General features: G+C 39.7%; 1 protein-coding gene across 1 annotated transcript; it reads left to right on the plus strand.

Annotated features, from left to right (window-relative positions):
* The first annotated feature begins 58 nt into the window (after positions 1 to 58).
* Nedd8 (Nedd8 ubiquitin like modifier) lies at positions 59 to 7527 on the plus strand. Its single transcript, XM_071676238.1, has 4 exons — positions 59 to 152; positions 4001 to 4018; positions 6096 to 6208; positions 6501 to 7527. The coding sequence occupies exons 1-4, from the start codon at positions 135 to 137 to the stop codon at positions 6592 to 6594; spliced, it is 243 nt and encodes an 80-aa protein (XP_071532339.1). The 5' UTR covers positions 59 to 134; the 3' UTR covers positions 6595 to 7527.
* The last annotated feature ends 12117 nt before the right edge of the window (positions 7528 to 19644 follow it).

The following is a 19644-nucleotide window of genomic DNA, read 5'->3' on the forward strand; positions in this document are numbered from 1 at the left end:
GATGATATTTAGTATATAATAAAAAAATTGACCATGCGTTCATTTTCCTATAGTCATCAATTGTTTGTATAGCAACACTGAAACAAGGCGTGTGAGGCGAGTGAGCAAGAAAATATCCACGAAAATCCATCAAAATGTTAATCAAAGTAAAGGTAATTTATCTGCCCTTTCATGTTATTTGTTGTGTATAATATTCACTTGAAGTAAGGTTTAATTTCCTGTTCGATGGACTATAAGACATTACGAGGATAAGACAATGTTATAAAGTAACATGTTAAGGTTGACCAAGACAGAACGGAATTTGTGGGGGGGAATTATAATTCTACTATAGAATTGATTATAAATGTTGACACATGACGATAAAGACATATTATACTGGTTTTTTTATGCTTACTTGTAAGTTGAGATAATGGTTTTATCATACATATATTGCTTATCAAAATATTCAGGTAAATGGTTTGCCGATACTGTCACTTAGACCCCTACCACCCAACACTTCGGCCCTAACTCATGCCATTGTTGCCTTATGTGTATATAATTTCATTACGACATTTCTAGCATTATGATTATGTATGTATTACTTTTTTATTATTTCTGATCTTGAACCAAGTGAATCTGAGCCCGTCCTTATTTTTTAGTATAACTATTGGTGAGTTGATGTTAGGACAAAGATTTCTTGTTTGATAATTTATTCGTTTTTAGACAGTTGTAAATACAAAAGAGAAAGAAACTAACAAAATCCATAAACAAATGAAATGACTGCTAAGTCAACCCAGTAATCTTGACCCACCCTTTTATTAGTTATTGATAAATTGATGATTTATTTGACTTCAGTTGTAAGTAAATACATGATAAAGACTGTGGACAATAGAATCATCATGGTCATTGTTGGTTGATCTCAGCCCATTCTTATTATAGATATTATTATGAGGAGTGACCATGAGATGATGACTTATAGAATGTTCCATGACATTCTACTTATATAAAGGATATGAATGTTGCAGTAATACAAAGCAATGAGAAAAGGCTTTTTTCATACTTTTATTGTCATGTCCCCTGTTAGGAAGGTAGCACCAGAAACAGATGAAGAACAGCTTATATCCATTCTGTAGCTTATGTGCAGTGGACTGGAACTGTTCCCCTGTTCACAACCAGGCTCGACAGAGCTTTTCTTGTTTTCCCTGGCCACTTCTACCACCCAGGTTCAGTCCAATGACAGTCATCAACCCCTGTTTACGTTATCCTTCCAGTTCACTCTATCCCTTCCATGTCTTTTACATGCCTGGAAGTTAAGGCCCCTGTCACTCTAAATCTCTTTGACTCCGTCTTTCCATCTCCAATTTGGTCTCCCCATCTCCTTGTCCTCTCCACTTCTGACTTACATTTCCTCTTTGTCAACTTATAAATGCATATGATAGTTCTACAATAAAAGTGTGAATGAAACTATATACAGATATTTGGAAGCATATTGAACAAGAGCACAAGGCAATAATAGCAGAAGCAGTTCCAATCAGTAAGTCAGCAAGTAAGCCACCAGCATAGTAGGGAGTGAGCCATCACTTGTCAGTGAATGGACTGCCACCATTATTATCATTATTGTTTAGTAATTATTAGTTATGATTGATATTGATGAATATATGCATGGTACTCATTCGTTTATTTAATTCACAATAACTATCCATTATCATTGATCATTTATTGTCAGGAACATCTGGTGATCATTTCACTTTTCTGCTAATTTTAGCAAAGAAAACTTTAAGTTTTTAACCAAATTGATAATGTAGACTGTTAATAGTTCTGGAAAAGATGTAGGGATAGGGGAACCAAGAGCCATAGCAGTGAATTAAAGGAAAGACTAATTAGAAAAGTACTGAAACACTCTGCTCCTTCCGGGTTCTGTCTTTTCAAAATCACACTACAATCACCTGGCCTATCTCAATTTCTGAACTTGATAACCTTACTTTCTTTCACATGAACTTTCTCCTTTCGAACTTTCTTCCAACACAGAAACCAACTTATGTTGTTTCTTTTTCATATTTGCTGCAAGAGCTGTCTTCAGCAAACAGCAACTGACTCATCTTCCAGGACACCCCTATTCTCAACATCCTGCACACCTACCCAGCTCTTTAAGACCCACTCATTCCCCTCCCTTGCCACATCATCGATAGATGGGTTAGATAATTATGGTGACATCACACACCCCTGCTGCAGACCCAGCTTTCCCTGGAGCCACTCACCCTCCTCTCTTCCTATTTGCAAACATGCCATGCTCTTTTGATAAATACTCCTCACTGCTTCTAGTACCTTTCTTGAAACCCGCACAATATGTTTCTGATATCTTCCACAAACACTCATCATATACTTTCTCCAGATCTATAAAAGCCACATGTAAATCCTGCTGTTTCTTTCTGTATTTCTCATACACATTCTTCAGCAAGCACCTGGTTCACACATCCTCTTCTACTGCTGAAATCACATTGTTCCTCTTCAGTCTGTTGCTTAATGCTTGCCAGCACCTGTCTTCCATACAACTTATCAAGTACTCTTAACAAACTTATACCCATATGATTTGAACACTCGCCTTTTCTCCCTTACTTTTATACTGTGGCACTATACATGTATTCCACCAATCCTCAGGCACCTCACTATGATTCATACATGCACTGAAAATCTTAACTAACCAAGGAGCAACAAAGTCACCCCCTTCAGAAATTCAACTGCAGTACCATGCTCTTTAGCCATCTTGCCACCACCTCTTCTCTCTTCACCAAACCACTAGCCATGACTCTCTCCCTTCATGTACCTCTCCAAACCAAACACAGGAATCCATAGAAAAGGAGTAGCCTACTAGAGACATCACACCCCCACAAAAATCAGTTTGCATTTTTAGGTGAAAAACACAACCTAAAGTGATTAAGTTATATGGTATATTGCCTGACACTTATAAAAGAACTGGGAGACCTTCATATCCTTATGAAAATTAGGCCTTAGGCTTCTAGTGTAGTATGGTATTAAAGTGTATATCTACAAACCACTTTGTCTCTTTTTTTCTAGAGATTGGAAGCCTCCAAAAGACTGCCCATCATATACATATTAAATGAATGAATGTTTAGGGTGCAGTATTGCCAGCTACACAATGCATCCCTCCTGATGGCATAACAAGCTATATGTGATACACGTTTCATTATGTAATGTTATAATTTCCCATAATATGTTTCATTTTATATATATATATATATATATATATATATATATATATATATATATATATATATATATATATATATATATATATTTTTTTTTTTATACTATTCGCCATTTCCTGTGCTAGCGAGGCAGCGTTAAGAACAGAGGACTGAGTCTTTGAGGGAAATCTTCACTTGGCCCCCTTCTCTGTTCCTTCTGGAAAATTAAAGACGAGCGGAGAAGATTTCCAGCCTCTGCTCCCTCCCCTTTTAGTTGCCTTTGTTGCTTAGGAAGTGTAGAAATGATATTCTATCTTCCATGGCATTTGGATGATTACTTACCAGTTGAATTTAGAAGATATAGGCAAAGGATGTGGAAACATTGTTGCTGTAACTTGTTCCCTATCATGGCACTGTGCTGTTTACCATTCCAAGGATTTTTAATGACCCAGACCATATACAGCACAATTGCATTCCACCCGCTAGAGGCATCCCATACCATATACAGCACACCAGTAATCATTGGATTAAGCTCTTCGCCTCTCCCATCTTCCTAAATGCTTAGTTTTTCAAATATACATAAGTAAAGCAAAGACTCACTTTTGAATTCTAATGATCCAAGGGTCCTCTGCATCATTTGATATGACTTTTGCAGTTTATTGAATTAAGAGTTATAGCCATTTAGTTGTGTAGCATTCAGAAATGTTAAGTATAGTAAAGTCTTTTTTTTTTAATTCTTTGAAGCAGACATGTTGCTCAAGTAATAACCATTTTACAGTTGTGTTAACTGAAACATCTTTTGTTCTTGTTCACAGACCCTGACTGGAAAGGAGGTTAGTTGATCTTTGAATATTTTTACGTTGTTTTTTGGAAATTTGATTAACTTGGCTGAATTTTTTGGTGCATTATGCCATGAAGAGTTTATACTGGGAGAGAAAGGCATATGAGTGATTAGGAAAAAAGAAGGATGAATGGTTCCCAGTTAGGGTGCATCTTCATCAAGAATTTGTGATGTCACATTGGCTGCTTAATTTGTTCATAGATGGGGTGGTGAGGGAGGTAAATATGTGGGTCTTGTTCTTGGAACAATGAGTAGCTTTATGATGTGCAATGGTTGTGAGGGAGGCTTGAGAATTAAGTCTCTTAATGTTTGCAGATGAGTTAACTTTGATAGTAGACTTAAGAGAAAAACTGCCAAAGTTGGTGTCAGAGTTTGGGAGTGTATGTGAGAGGAGGATGTTGAGGGTAAATGTAAAGTAATGAGGTGCAGCAGGGGGTGAGAGAGGATGGTGTGGGTGTAAGTTCAAATGGGGAGAACCTGGAAGTGGAGATTTTAGATAACTGGGAGGGGATTTGCTAGTGGATGGAACCTTTGGGGCTGGAGTGAGCCATTCAGTGGAGTGGAAGAAGGGGCTAATGTCTTGGTTGAGCAAATGAGCATGCGGAAGGAGAGGTCACTGTCATTGAGGTTAGACATTGATAAGTGTAAAGTTATAGTATTCCTAACACTGTTATATGGATTTGTCTTGGGCCTTTAATGCAGAGGAAAGGTGCAAGGTGAATGTATTGGAAATGAAATGTTTGAGACATTGAATGGTGTTTGATAGATTGATCATCTATGGAATAATAGTGTGAGTACAGGTATGGTAATAAGGGTAGTCTGATTGAGAGGGCTGACCAAGATGTGCTGGAATAGCTCTGGGATATGGAGAGGATGAGTGTTAGAAAGGCTAAGAAAGTGTTTGTGTCACGTGAAAGGTATTAGGGTGAGTGGGACTAAGAATTTGATCTAAGGATGGTGTGAATAAGGCTGTGGGGATACAAGCCTGAACTTTCAGAAAGACAAATGTGCTTGATAGAATGAACTGATGTGGTATATGGGAGCAACATGCTATCACTGGGCTGAACCAGGGTGGATGAAGCATTGCAGGTGAATTATGGAGTATCCTGTGGGGTTTGCTTTTTGATGGTGAGCTTTGGTTTAGATGTATTATACATGACAGTAGCATATTATGCGAGACCATAATTTGTTTGCTCTTGATGCTACCTCACTAAGGCACAAGAAGCAGTTAGGTACAGAAAAAATTCCACTATAGTAAAACAAAAAAATCCCTGTTTTTCATACTCATCAATTTCTGTATAACGAGGTGGTACCAGAAACAGATGAAGAATGATCTCATATGTTTACATCTGCACATTAACCATCGTGTATATTGCACCTACCAGAGCTTCCCTAACCACAGCCAAGCCCCACGTACCTTTCTGTGGCTTCCCTGACTGCTTTATATGACCTGGTTCAGCCCAATCACAGTATGTCACTCCTTATATACTACATCACTCCATCCATTGCACGACTCACACCCTCCTGCATGTTCAGGTTCTAATCATTCAAAACACCTTTCACACCATCCTTCCTCAGGTTTCCCCATCATGTTCCCTCCACTTCCAACATGGTGCCCTTGTAGTCACCCTGTCTTCGCTCATCTGCTGCATATGTCCAAGCGATTTCAGTACACCCACTTCAACTCTCACAAACCATGCCTCTCCTTTGTTAATGCTTTGTGCATTGGCTTAATATTTTTGTAATGAGATATCTTAATTGTATTTTTCATATGTGCAATGTAATCTTTATTTTTTTCATGAGGTAATATTATGTATATCAAATGTAAGTTGAAACTTTTATGTAACCTGTTTTGAATATCAGCTTAGCCATATTAAACAGTTGATATTTTTTTGCATTATATATGTTTTCTCAGTTAATTTATTTCTAATAGAATATTTTTCTTTAAGCTGTCAGAGTCATGTAGATGTTATTGACAGTGTAAGAGAGATTTACTTTTTTGGACATTCTATTTGATGTATAATTATGAAAGAGATACCTTCCAATCAGTAACCTATTTCTTCCCCAAGATTGAGATTGATATTGAGCCAACAGACAAAGTTGAGAGGATCAAGGAGAGGGTTGAGGAGAAAGAGGGAATTCCACCTCCTCAACAACGGCTCATCTTCTCTGGAAAACAAATGTAAGTCATTTAAGCTGGTTTTGATCGATGGAATCTTTAATGGAAGGAGAATGTGTTGAATGTTCCTACTTTATGATAGCTTGTTAAAGTCATTTCTAATATGCAATGAGCTCTTAAATTTTGCATAATGCATGAAGTGTTTTTTAATGCTGCTTTTCACTGGTGAATTCTGTTCAGTTAAACTTCATGCTTTTGTTTGAATAAAATATGTGACCTAGTATTTCACTGCGCATTGATAATGCAAATGAGATTCTGAGTAGTGTCTCTTCCCTCTATATTTTAACTATTGCAGGAATGATGAGAAAACAGCTGCAGACTATAAGGTTCAAGGTGGATCTGTGCTCCATCTTGTTTTGGCTCTGCGAGGAGGGTTTACTGGATGGTAGAAGAATGGAATGATATAAGAACTAAGATAATCTGTGGTTTCACATGCTCCCAGTTCCCATCCCTCACAGAATGAATGTATCAGTTGCAGAATATAGATGTGGAAATTTAATTGAGTTTTGTGATCTGAAAGCAGTTTCTAGCTAGGGAAGAATGGCTTTATCGTTGCTTACACTTATAAGGTCACTTCATAGAAGAGACAAGTTATATCAACTATTTAACCAAATATCCATTCTTTGAGACAATTATGTAACTGATATTCCTACATCCCCTTGTAACTTTCAATGATCTTGTATTTTGGATTGATTCGATGGTATATGCAAAATAATTGGATACCAAATGTATTATGAGATATATAAAGTGAAAGTTCATATGAAAGTTGCATAGATAAGTCTCAAACTGCATTAAAGATTCAATAAGAATAGTCCTACAGTTATTTTTTCTATTTGAATTTGGTTATTTGATTTTCCTTTTATTTGAAAATAATTGCCATCCACATATATATGAACTAAGATGCTTAGATTATTTATGTGAATAATTATTTGGAGAATATTTGTATCATATAGTCATCTCTCCTCATTGCAGATCACTCATATTTTCCTGATGTTCGTATGTGAAGTATTATGTTTTCTTGCTGAGGTACTGTGGCCAGATTCTTTCCTATTCATTATTTTAGCATTTGATGCCATGTATATTGCCTTTTTTAACATCATGCAGTCATTTCTGTATGTTGTTGAATCATTATAACCACCATGAAATAAGCCATTTTTCTTACATATTGTGCTTTGCTTTTAGCTCAACAGCCTAAGTACAGTACTGTTGTTATGATGAAACTGGCTAATTTATTCTGACTGGGAACCCAATGTAATGTCATATTAAGGTTCATTGTCTGTCCTAATGTGTTATGAATCTGCTATTAATAAAAAGTTTTTGTACATAGAGATTTTCCTTCAGATTATTGCTAGGTTATAAACCTCTTGGAAATGAGATTTTTTGTTCATGATTCAAGAACTAACAGCTGACACCTGTACATGAGTTTGGTCATTGCTGGGGAAATATAATGTGTGTGGATGAGGTTATCGTTTTTGTTTGAAAATGCAGTTTCCCATTGAACATTAGACTACTCCATGCAATCCTTGAAAACAAACTCTTACCTTATGTAGATTTATATAGCAGCTTTGTTCTTCCACCTCCTTTCACTTACCTCCACCTCCTGCATACCTTCCTCTTGTAGATATCAAAAACCCTTTCCTGCTTATAGTTTCAGCAAGAAAATAAGTCTGACAATTACTGACTTTCATACATTAGGTTTTATTTGCAGTACAGATCCTATACTATTCCATGGTATTGAGAGTGGAGGGATGCAACTTTTGCTTACTGTTCTTGCAATAAGTGATATTTTTGCTGTTTCTGGTTCAGCATATATTTTTCTCTCTATATCTATATCTCTTACACCTGTTCCCCTTAGGAACTCTCACAAGGGTGTGGCCACGGAAAAAGAGTCTCCGTAACTGGTGAACTCCAGTAACTACTAGTGGGTCTTATAAGTGGTCCTCGGAAAAACGTGGCCCATATTCTTGCTTGGAAGGAAGAAAAGTTTACACTTGAAATTTCAAGACATACTGGCAGGGCTGAGTTCACCATCCAGACATTTTTCTCATCTTTGTCATCAGCTAAAATGCTTGATCTGGTCGACCTAAGACCAGAAAGGCACCTGATAACCTGATAGGGATGACTTTTTCAGCCTCATGCTTCATCAGGTCATCGGTAACCTTGCTGGTCTTCCTAGGTTAGCCACATGCTGATTTATGGGATGGGATGACATTTGCAGAAAAAAAGTCAGGATTGTGAATGTGGCCCTACCAGTAGGTCTTGAAATCTCACTTTTAAACATATTGATTCCAAGCAAGAATATGGTCCTTTCCTAGCTTCTTAGGAGCCATGGTTAACTACTGGTAGGGGAAGAATTTTACCCAGAATGGAAATGGTGAAAATATCAAGAAAAATCATGGACATACGCAAAATTTGCATCCCATTACTCCCCAAAACACAGTGTAACAAGATGGTAACCATGTCATCCGAGTTCTGAGACTGTACTTTGCTGCTAGACATGTGATATCCCTACCTAACTATTTATCTATATGTGTGTCTGTCTGTATATATGTCTAATGCCCATTCCCTTCAGGAACTTCCTCATTGGGGTGGCCACAGCAAAAGAATCTCCATAATGGATGAACTCCAGTGCAGCTTCTTATCCTTTAATACCTCGCTCTTAACAAGCCACTGACCTTAGCACCATGTTTCCAGAGGCATCTCCCTAATGTTCGTAACTACTGCTTCCACCTAATGTTCCAACCTTCTGCTTCCATCATAATTTGCTAGCCTTTGTGACAGTAGATCCATTGACCATATATAAGGTGTTGGAGAGAGTTAAAGAGCTTGCTTAAAGTATATAATAGTGAAAGTGGCCTAGAAACAGTGCATAGAATGTCAGAGATGTGCATAAGTCCCTTCCCTTCCACCACCACTGTTAGGGACTGCTTATATAGTAAATCTCTCTTAATTTGTTTTTGCTCAGTTTGCAGTTTTTTGTGTTTTGTATATCTGGTAGTGAGCACATACAATACAGGCCACCATGATCTGATAACAATTTGTATTGGTGGCCAAAATAAACAAGTTCATAATACCACCCCACTGCAGGATCCTTTTGCTTGATTTCACAAAAGAGCCCCATAATATTTTTTTCTTTATGCTGCATAGAGCAGTGTGCCAGGTTACAACACACAATGTCTGTCTGGGTAATTGAGGCTTCAGTTGTTTGTTATAGATTAATCAGAGCTGTGTATAACATATGTATGTAGCTATAAAGCACTGGCTTAGTTTTGTATGGGCAGGGCACTGTCTTTGCTTGAATTAAAATTAGATATACCCGGACAGTACTATATTGAGAAGGATGTTCTGGTATCCTCCAGCAAATTGCCAGATGATTTGATATTGCATGTAGTCCAAAATATTGGTAAACTTAAGGGGTTCACTTCTATCCCAAGGTTCTCACGAACTGGAACCTGAATCTATACTTGTTTGCTGACCCCATATTCCTAATTTTCTTCCCCTATGTACTCGTCCCTGTTACTATATTCCCTTCTTCCTGAGTCCACTTTAATTTTTCATCCTTATTCCTTTCCATGCTTCCCTCGCTCTTCTGGTCTTTCTCCCCTTCTTTCCCTTCCCTATTATCGTACCACTTCCTGCTCTTCGTATTTTTTTTTCACCCTTTCTTCCTTCTACTTGATCTATGTTTCTCTCCCAGTGGTTCCTTCCTTACTGGGCAAGATACTGAGCCTGGCGTCATTGGTCTGTGATTAACCCACTGAAGGCTTTGGTTTATGTCAAGCATACTAAGCTGTCGCACAGGACTTCAAGATCTCATGAGGTTTCCCACACGACAGTAATCTGAGTAAAGAGTCTAATCAGTTTCGCTTCTTAACAAAACAAAAAAAGAAAAAGAAATATATATCTTTTTTCCTTTTCTTTCAAACTATTTGCGATGTCCCACGTTACCGAGGTTGCGTTAAGAACAGAGGACTGGGCCTTTGAGGGAATATCCTCACCTGGCCCCCTCCTCTGTTCCATCTTTTGGAAAATTAAAAAAAAAAAATGAGAGGGGAGGATTTCCAGCCCCCGCTCCCTCCCCTTTTAGTCGCCTTCTACGACATACGACACACGGAATACTTGGGAAGTATTCTTTCTCCCCTATCCCCAGGGATAATATATATATATATATATATATATATATATATATATATATATATATATATATATATATATATATATATATGTGTGTGTGTGTGTGTGTGTGTACTTTTCGTCTATCGTAAACATCAGTCGTCTGGTTTGAAATGCCCTCGCCAAATACCTGCCTGTCCATCTGGTGGCGAAATTGGCAACTAAGCGTAAACATGAGGAGGTTGATCTGTCGCGGAATGCGCCATTTTCCTTTTTATTTTCACTATTGGTAAGTTGTGAGTGGGTCAGTCACATATTTATAGTTGTAATGTGTCATCTGATAGTCCAGACAAAATATAGATAAAGTTTCTAGTATCTTTCAAAGATAGAGTGATTGATGTGGTCCACGCAAGAGTGCACCCACGGTTATTAATTCGATTTTACCATTATTACAGCAGTGATGGATTATCAATTCAGTTCGTTATACATGGCCTAGGGGTTCGTTCATATCAGTGAAATACGGATTGTATAACGTTATGAAAAGCGAATCGCAAGCTTGAGACGAACCTCAGTATGACATCATGGCGTCCAAATGGAGCTATCTCCCGAGAGAAGAAAAGGGAAACAGGAACATTGAGATCCACTCCCAAGAGAAAGGCATGTAATTTTTGTTTACAATTTCTAATTCTTATTAAGGTTTGCCATCGGCACCCCGTTCTGTTGTGGAAGATTTGTACACCGTGAACTGAGACTTCGTGAAGCAAGGTGCGTAGCTAAACTATGATTCTTTTGTAAAGTTATCTATGTATCCAGCGCTATCTAGAGACTCACAGTTTGATAGATATATAATGACAAAGCCAAAAATCTGACGTCTTGTTAGCTACGTAGAAAAGTAGCTGGTTTATACTAATTACGGCTTGATAGATATATGATAAGGAAATAAAAAATCTGACGTTGTGTTAGCTTGAAAATTAGCTGGTTTTTAACTAATTGCTGCACTTATATTTTCATAAGCTCAAGCTTGTTGAATTAGTGGCTAGCTATACAGTTGCTGTCAGCTTCCTATTTACATATTCAGAAAGAAAGTCTTGAAACGTGTGTTAATGAGTCTTTAAGCTGGCTAGAAAACAAATGTATTTCAGGTATGATTTCACATTCTTAGTGACAACATAGTTTATTATATCTGATCAGATGGAACAGCTTATTTTTTAAGCAGTATGCCATGAAGATGCTGAAGATAATATTAATTACTCTGACCTTATATATATATATATATATATATATATATATATATATATATATATATATATATATATATATATATTTCATTCATACTATTCGCCATTTCCCGCGTTAGCGAGGTAGCGTTAGGAACAGAGGACTGGGCCTTTGAGGGACTATCCTCATCTGGCCCCCTTCTCTGTTCCTTCTTTGAGAAAAAAAAAAAAAAAACAAGAGGGGAGGATTTCCAGCCCCCCGCTCCCTTCCCGTTTAGTCGCCTTCTACAACACGCAGGGAATACGTGGGAAGTATTCTTTCTTCCCTATCACTATGTAACCTATAATGTATCTCAATCATTGAGGCCCAGTCTCTGGACCATTTGTGTACTCTGTATTCTCTATTGCTCCTCCAATACGGATGCGCAGTAAATTAACCTCAATTGTGGCAAAAATCTATCAATTCTAATACACAACCAGTCCCCATAGATGTTTCTGTGGCTTCCCCTGTCTGCTCAAAATGCCCCAGGGTAGTTCACTGGCAGAAAGTCAACCCCAGCATACCACATTGCTACAGTTCACTCCTTCCCATGAATGCCTTTCACCCTCTTGTATATATATATATATATATATATATATATATATATATATATATATATATATATATATATATATATATACACGCACGCGCGCGCGTTTTCCTGTTTTCCATGTTAACAAGTCGTGCCAGGACCTGACGAAGAAACGGCGATAATTTGCTCATATCCTACTCTCTAGCTGTCATGTAAAGGGCACTGAAACCAGAGCCCCTCAGATCTTTTCCGTGGTTTTCCCTGACCACTTAACATGCTGATGTTGATCCCACAGATAAGAACGCCGCCGGTCTGCGACATTGCTCCACTTTGCTTACCTAATGCACGTCTCACGACCTCCTACTGGTTCAGGCCGTGAGAGCTGAAAGCATCTCTCTACATCATTTCTCTTCGTACTTGGCCTCCCAGGCTTCCTTATTCCTTCCTCTTCTGACAACTGTTAACTCGTAACCATCTTTCTTCACGCATTCTATCCGTATAACCAAGCTGTTTTTTCGTAATTTCTGTACATCTCTTTTAAAGAAACTGTGATAATGCAACGGCGCTCAAAATTTTATCCTCTGACGACTACCCTCGTCTCTAACGACAATCCTCCTCACAACACATATTGCCCTTAGTCATTTCATTTCTAATACATTCTCTTCCATATCTTTGCATTTAGAGCCCAATGAGTCGCACCCATACAGCATCTTTTCCCTCACTGACAGTGACCTTTCTTTCCACACAATCTTCAATGCATCTGGTGGTTGTGGTCCTTGTTCCATCCGCTGTCATGTCCACTCCCAGGTATTTATATCACTTCCACCAGGTTCTTTCCATCCAAACTCGCTCTTAAACCGGACTGTCTTTCATACCTGCTAAATTTTATTACCTGCTTTAATTCTCACCACCTCTCAACTTCCTTCACATACACTTCCAGACTCATACACACAAGCTGCTGCAAGTTCTGTCATTTCTGCCACCAGAGCCTTGTCATCACATTAAACAGGAACTGACCCACCTTCAAGACCCCTTGCCATCAACAGACTGCATTTCTCTCAAACTCCCAGAACAAATACCTGGTCCACATACCGTCTACGACTTTTACGTGTTCCTCCCAGTCCGATGCTATCTGCATGCCACCATCCTCTTAGTCACCACTTTCCTATACAACTTATCCAGTGCACTCCGTAAACTTTTTCCAACATGCAGTGTTGTCCCCCCCCTCCCCCCTTGCTTATATACCTTGGCATTCTGAAGACATCCTGCCAGTCCTCAGGCAGTGCACCTTAAGCCATACATAACATTGTAAATTCTGACTAACCGATCAACAACAAAGTCGCCCCTTTTTTGAGAAATTCAATGTTAGTCATCCACCCCATCCTCTTTACCACACTTCATCTTATGCATGGCTTTCACCACCTTTCACCAGAACTATTTGCCATGACTCTCGCTACGTGTCTATTACAGGCTATATCTCGGTGTGCAGGAAAAGAACGGGTATCTATATGTAATATATATATATATATATATATATATATATATATATATATATATATATATATATATATATATATATATATATATATATATGTATGTATGTATACATGGTAGCCATTTTGTTTTAAATAAATTACATAGGGTAAATGTCGCCGAGATTTGTAGTTAACGGGAGTGCTGTAAGTGTTATTGATGTGAGGAAGCCAACAGGAGGAGACTGTTGTTACCATTGTTTACGACAGTCGGATGGTCAGGAAGGCAACGGATGTTTACAACATACGAGTGCCGCAGGACACGTTGAATATATGGACGTAAAGACTTTCCTTTAAACCTTTCGCGTTTCCTCTGTAAATATCAGGGGAAATATAACCTCCATGATCTTCAGAAGCAAAGGTCTTTGGTAACATTTCCCCGCCATTTACCCATTTGAATGCTCTTCCCAGCTGAAAGTAGTTTGTTGCTTCGTACTCTTAACTGGAAATATTTAAGACGGAAAGCGTAACATGATCATCCAGAGCACCAGTGAACACTTGACGTAGGAGGTAACGTCCTGCCACTGCCTCAGTTGTAAGGTTGGAGCGGATGGGTTCCCTTGCGCGGGTCGTGTAAGAGAGAAGAGAAATTCACTGATCTCTATGGGTAATGGCAACGTGGTCAGGTATTTCAGTAATCAGTAATGCGATTACCGTTGGTTCAAAAGGTAGTGAAAGATGAGTTCCTGCCGTCGGATAGCAGATTTTTCGATAGCAGCCCAATTCTGAACGTGTTTGTCCGTCACCAGCCAAGGCAGTTGGAAGGTAGGGAGGGCTGTTGACGCAAGAGCCGGGCGGCCGGTGCAGAGTCCCCGTGAGATCAGATGGCTCAGGCAGGGTGACGTCCTGGAGTTATATCTTTATTATTTTTAGCTCGTGAGGAAGGGAGAGGGAGCTGATGTCATCAAATTCCTGTGTATGTATATTAGCATGGGTGAGTGTGTTAGGGGATGGGGTTGGGGTTCAGTCAGCTGTGCCATTAATGCGACCTAGTGTGTGCAACGTAATAAAGTTTCTCTCGGAATAGACACTGATCTCAGTACTTTATGGATGATTTTTTTTTTTTATTCTATGTATACCGCTTAGTTATTGCTACGATGTACGTCCAGCTTTCTTTTCCTTTTTGACCGTTTTACCTTCTGCGTCCATCTTTTACTCCCACGCTAACCTCCTCATTAGAGATTATGAATACCCTAAAAGCAGAAAGCCATGCTGGCCTGTAGAGGTGTATTTTGGTATTACTGTACATACATAGCTACCTTGGGAATTATTAATTTCGTGTAGCTTCATGCCCTTTGATCTTGTATTCTATGTTGAAAAGATGGATGTAAAGTGATTACCACAAGGTGTAAGATTATGCTTGGTTTTATCTCGTAGTGTTTTGAATTAATGCTGTTGCGAGGCGATAAGATTTGAAATTTTTGAAAATGTCTTTTTTTCCAAAAAAAAAAAAAATTGCTATATCACAAGGAACGAAAATTCTGCAACCTTTCGTACTAATATGACCTCTAGGATGAAAGCGCATGAAAGACATACAGCTTCTTGGGCCTCAAAATTATCACACAGATGCTCATTGACTTGTGATAAGCGATTGACTTGCGATAAGAGACTTAAAGAAGAAAAGAAATAATTCCAGAAGACCGTAAATGTATTCACTAACCTCCAGATGTCTGTGTATTGTGTATATGTATACAGACGGAGAAACACTCCACATGATTAAGAAAACTGCTTTACTGGGAAAGGTTAGAGGCTTTACTCTGTCCATCATGGATGAAAGAAGAGAGGGGTTGTCCAGACCAAAGCCTTTTAAAAACTAGTTTCTTGACGTAGACAGTGAACATTTCTTTGAAAGATACAGAGGCCTTCACATGAACAAGCCAGAAACTTGTTTCAAAACTTGTCAAGAAGTACCTTTACGGTAGGAGGGTAGTGGATGAACGAAATGAAATGTACAAAATTGTGAATGTGGTCCGTATACAATAGCTGAAAGAAAGTTAATAAAGTGTAGAACTCCCATTCCCGATCAATATAAATAGGTAATTCCACAGACTGGCAAACATTTAGAAACGGGGACATACGGCATCATCTTTGGCAAACATTTAGAAACGGGGACATACGGCATCATCTTCCATTACTTTCGTGCCTTTTTCTTTAGCATAGATATTCAAATAATGAAATGCGACCAGGAAACGGAAAGAGGACACCACTCCTGCGACAGTCCATGTCGTCGAGTCTCGATGCAAGTGGAAAAACATCAAGGGAAGCACCGGAGAATTAGACATGCATGATTTATCAGACTTTTATGAGGAAAACTAGTGTCAACAGGTGTGTAATGAGGGGAGAAGGAAGGCGGGCACCGGCTGCCCTAACACGGCACACACCCAGGTGATGAAAAATTTACGGTCGATTTAGCTGGTGGATGGGAAAGCATGGGGCGACGCCTTAGGCTAGGCGACGGCACCCGACCCACACTCCCTACACCGTACGTTTGATATACCCTGTCCCCAGGGTACCACACCTAGAGGGGCGTGTGGCGTACATGCTGAGGGATCAGCAGGTTGAGGGGAATGATGTGGGAATTAAATACTGGTGGATTTCAATGCTTGAGCGCCTGCGGAACGCCATGTTTATTTCCCCCTCCGCCAAATGCCTTCGAGAGTCGGCGGTCGTGTGGTTAGGACTATGCACCGTCTACGGTCAGGCTTTCAGCTTAATCATCGTCAGTTCTGTTCCCGAGTGACGCATAGCATTTTCCCTTACGTTCTCGCACAGATAACATGAGTTTAGGATTGATTAGGCTTCTTTATGGCTAATCGGCTGACGATAACTTTATTCGATCCTCACCTTAAATGGCGAAAGATTAAAAAGAACACACACAGGACGCCTACTGACCCACCATGTATGGCATGACAGTTTGTTTTGATATGCCTCTGGTCGTGACATACACACGTCAGTCAGTCAGTCAAATTAATGGCTCTCTTTGTCCAAGTATATATAGACGAGGTATATCTGCGACAGCGTGGTTGCGGTTCATATGAAAGAGGGTACGCGGAGATAAACATAGAGCGTACAGTGTTCACATTAGGTGTACGGGCGAGTGACAAGAAAGCCCAAGGACTTTAGAAAGTCCTCATTCCGTCAGAAAAAAGGAAGCAGTGTCATCGGCACTATAGGTAATATAAATGAGGGCCAGAATACATCTGCACACAAAGATGTTTATATACAAAGGATTACATTCAAGTTGAAGATTCACAATATATGGTAGATATTGGTTTGAGGTGATTGGAAGAGGGTCAGCATTGCAGTAGATGCAAGCTAGGCGTGCATACCAAACGACATTCCTGCAGTAGGGGGTCAGGGTACATTATAGTACAAGGCACCTGATATAGGGTATATCTGTAATTATTATTGACTGGAGATATGAGTAAAAGAATATCCTGTTTATCACTTCAGGTTATATTTTTTCCTAATGGCTTACCGAGCATTTCATGTTCATGATTGATATTTTTTTTCCTCGCCAGAATTTATTTCTTTGCATTTGTCTCTCCATTGAAGTCCATTGAAGTCATACGAACTGTTAGGCAGTCTTCCTTTGACTGGGTTGTCTTTCCTAATGTCGTGTCATAGGCATATCTTGACAGTCTTCATATGAGTCATGTCTCCAGATCATTGATACATACATTGAAAAGTATGAGTCCGGGAATTGAACCCCCGTGGTACCCCGCTTGTCACGTGAGACAGCCGGCCGTTTCCCCCATTTAATACCGCTCAGTTTTCCCTCTGTGATCCAGTCCGCTCTCCACGCGCGTATTCTATTTTCTGTGCCTTGAGCTTTGATTTTATGTAGCAATCTTTTCTGTAGAACTATGTTAAAAGCTTTTTGGACGTCATGGCATATAACATATATGCGTATTTTGGAATCCCAGCAGTTGCACGTATAAGGCGCAGTCACCCGGGGTGATATATAAGGCCTCAGAAGTGACTATAGGGAGAACTGGAAATCAAAAGGTCGGCTTCCTTCTGTACTAGATGGATGAATAGCAATGCACCTCAGTACAGACAGACTGTCTCCAGAAGAAGACGGTTAGAGATACAGACGCACAGAAACAAACTGACCTTCATAGACACGTACAGCGAGAACCAGATATTCCTATAGACTCACGAATATTTCGATATACGTAGGAATACACACGAACAGACGGACACGCACACATGCCGAACCACAGATCTTTTTCGCACAGTGAAGCGAAATTTATTTATAGCTACATTTGCTAATGTTCATCCTATCATTTACGACGATGAATTTACAGTTCGTCTTCAAGTGTTGCATTTTTCTGTTAAGAAATCGGCTGGTCTTTTTGCGGTGTGTTCCGGCCTTGGTAAGGGCTCCTGACATACGATTGGGTGTACGTGTGTGTGCATACATACATAGTAGTAAAGTCACGATACCTATTTATAAAGCTTAGACACGGGAGCAACACGAGTGTAAAACTCCCTCCTCGTAACATACCAAGAATAATCATAAAACGACCAGCTAGGAACATAGTGCCTCGTATGAGAAACATTGCAGCATAAGATATCTTGTGTCAAGCCAAGGTATGTGTAAATCACTTAAGCACGAGGGGCAACGATGGCGTGACCTTTGACCGTACTCATAAGAGGTCAAGTTAAAGGCCATGCTTATCATAACAGAGTCGTGACGTCGTGTCCGTGGATCGTACCGTCGTTTCAATAGCATTCCGGGCTCACCGTGTTGGAGGTAACTCCATCATGCTACCACGATAATGCTCAGTAATCTCACCCTGCGTGATATATCATGTCCCCCGGGTGTAAAGCTATAGCAGTGCTTGCTGTTCCTCTAGTTGGAGAACCTAACTGGTTGGCAATACGAGAGACGGGCTGCTAGGCTCCGCAAGTGGCTAGACGCTTACAGTGTTAACCTGTAAAACCTTCCCCTGTGTTTACAGGTCTATAGAGTCATGTGTGGCTGCATGTCCGGTGGCATCCATAGCATGGGGAGGATTGTTGTTGGTCTGGTGATACGAGAAACATCACATGCACAGCCACCATCGTGGTAGACCACTACACGCGCTCTCATTACCACTGCAAGTGTGTTTATCCTTGACCATCACACATCACTCCGTCTCACATGAATCATCACTGTATACACATCCATTGAAGATACAAATACCGTTACCTACGTAACCACTACAAACAAATTTAAATGGCTGCATAAACTACCGTTACTGGTGTAAACACACACACACACACACACGCACACACACCCAGGTCATTTAAATACAAGCTGCCTCGGCTCCTTATCTCTCCCTTGCAGAGCACAGGCAACCATCCCCCCACACACTAGGCAGGTCCGGCACCTCACAACGAAGCTGTGGATTTCGTGTGAGATCTTATATATGGCAATTGTACCGTGACTACATTCTTATGATAATGGCGAACACACTGAGAAGCATCCATTGTACAATACAAGTGGTGTACGTTATATGTTGGAATGTGATAACGTACGTCAACTGTGTTGCAACTTGCGCTGGGTGTTTCTTGCTGGCGGACTTGTTTTCCTCAGAGGTTTTTATGTTTGTTTAATGCAGACCCGAGGATGGCTCGGGAGCCCCAGGCGGAAAGTTGACAGTAAAACACCGACGCCGAAGACTGGAGTCTGATTCAAAGTCCTGATTGGCAAACGTGATTTTGTTTTCCGTTGATGCCGGAGGCGTTTCTTGACTGCCTGTGTCAGGTTCCTGATTCATCCCACTCTTTTTTTTTAACCCCAAAGATCTGAAGAAGTTCTTCAGACGCTTGGGATAAAGGCTCGGGATCATAGAGCAAGTAGGTTGGGTTTAATTTCCGGACAAGTTTCAGTGTCCAAAGGCTTGAAAACTTGTGATCATATAGATCGGTATTGCTGGAGAAACGGTAAACAACGAGTGGTTCTGTTCCAGAAGGGAACACTTGATTATTTTCGAGTAGAAAAAAAAAGATGCATG

Source organism: Panulirus ornatus, chromosome 22, assembly GCF_036320965.1.
Source record: "Panulirus ornatus isolate Po-2019 chromosome 22, ASM3632096v1, whole genome shotgun sequence".
NCBI classification, from domain to species: Eukaryota; Metazoa; Arthropoda; class Malacostraca; order Decapoda; family Palinuridae; genus Panulirus; species Panulirus ornatus.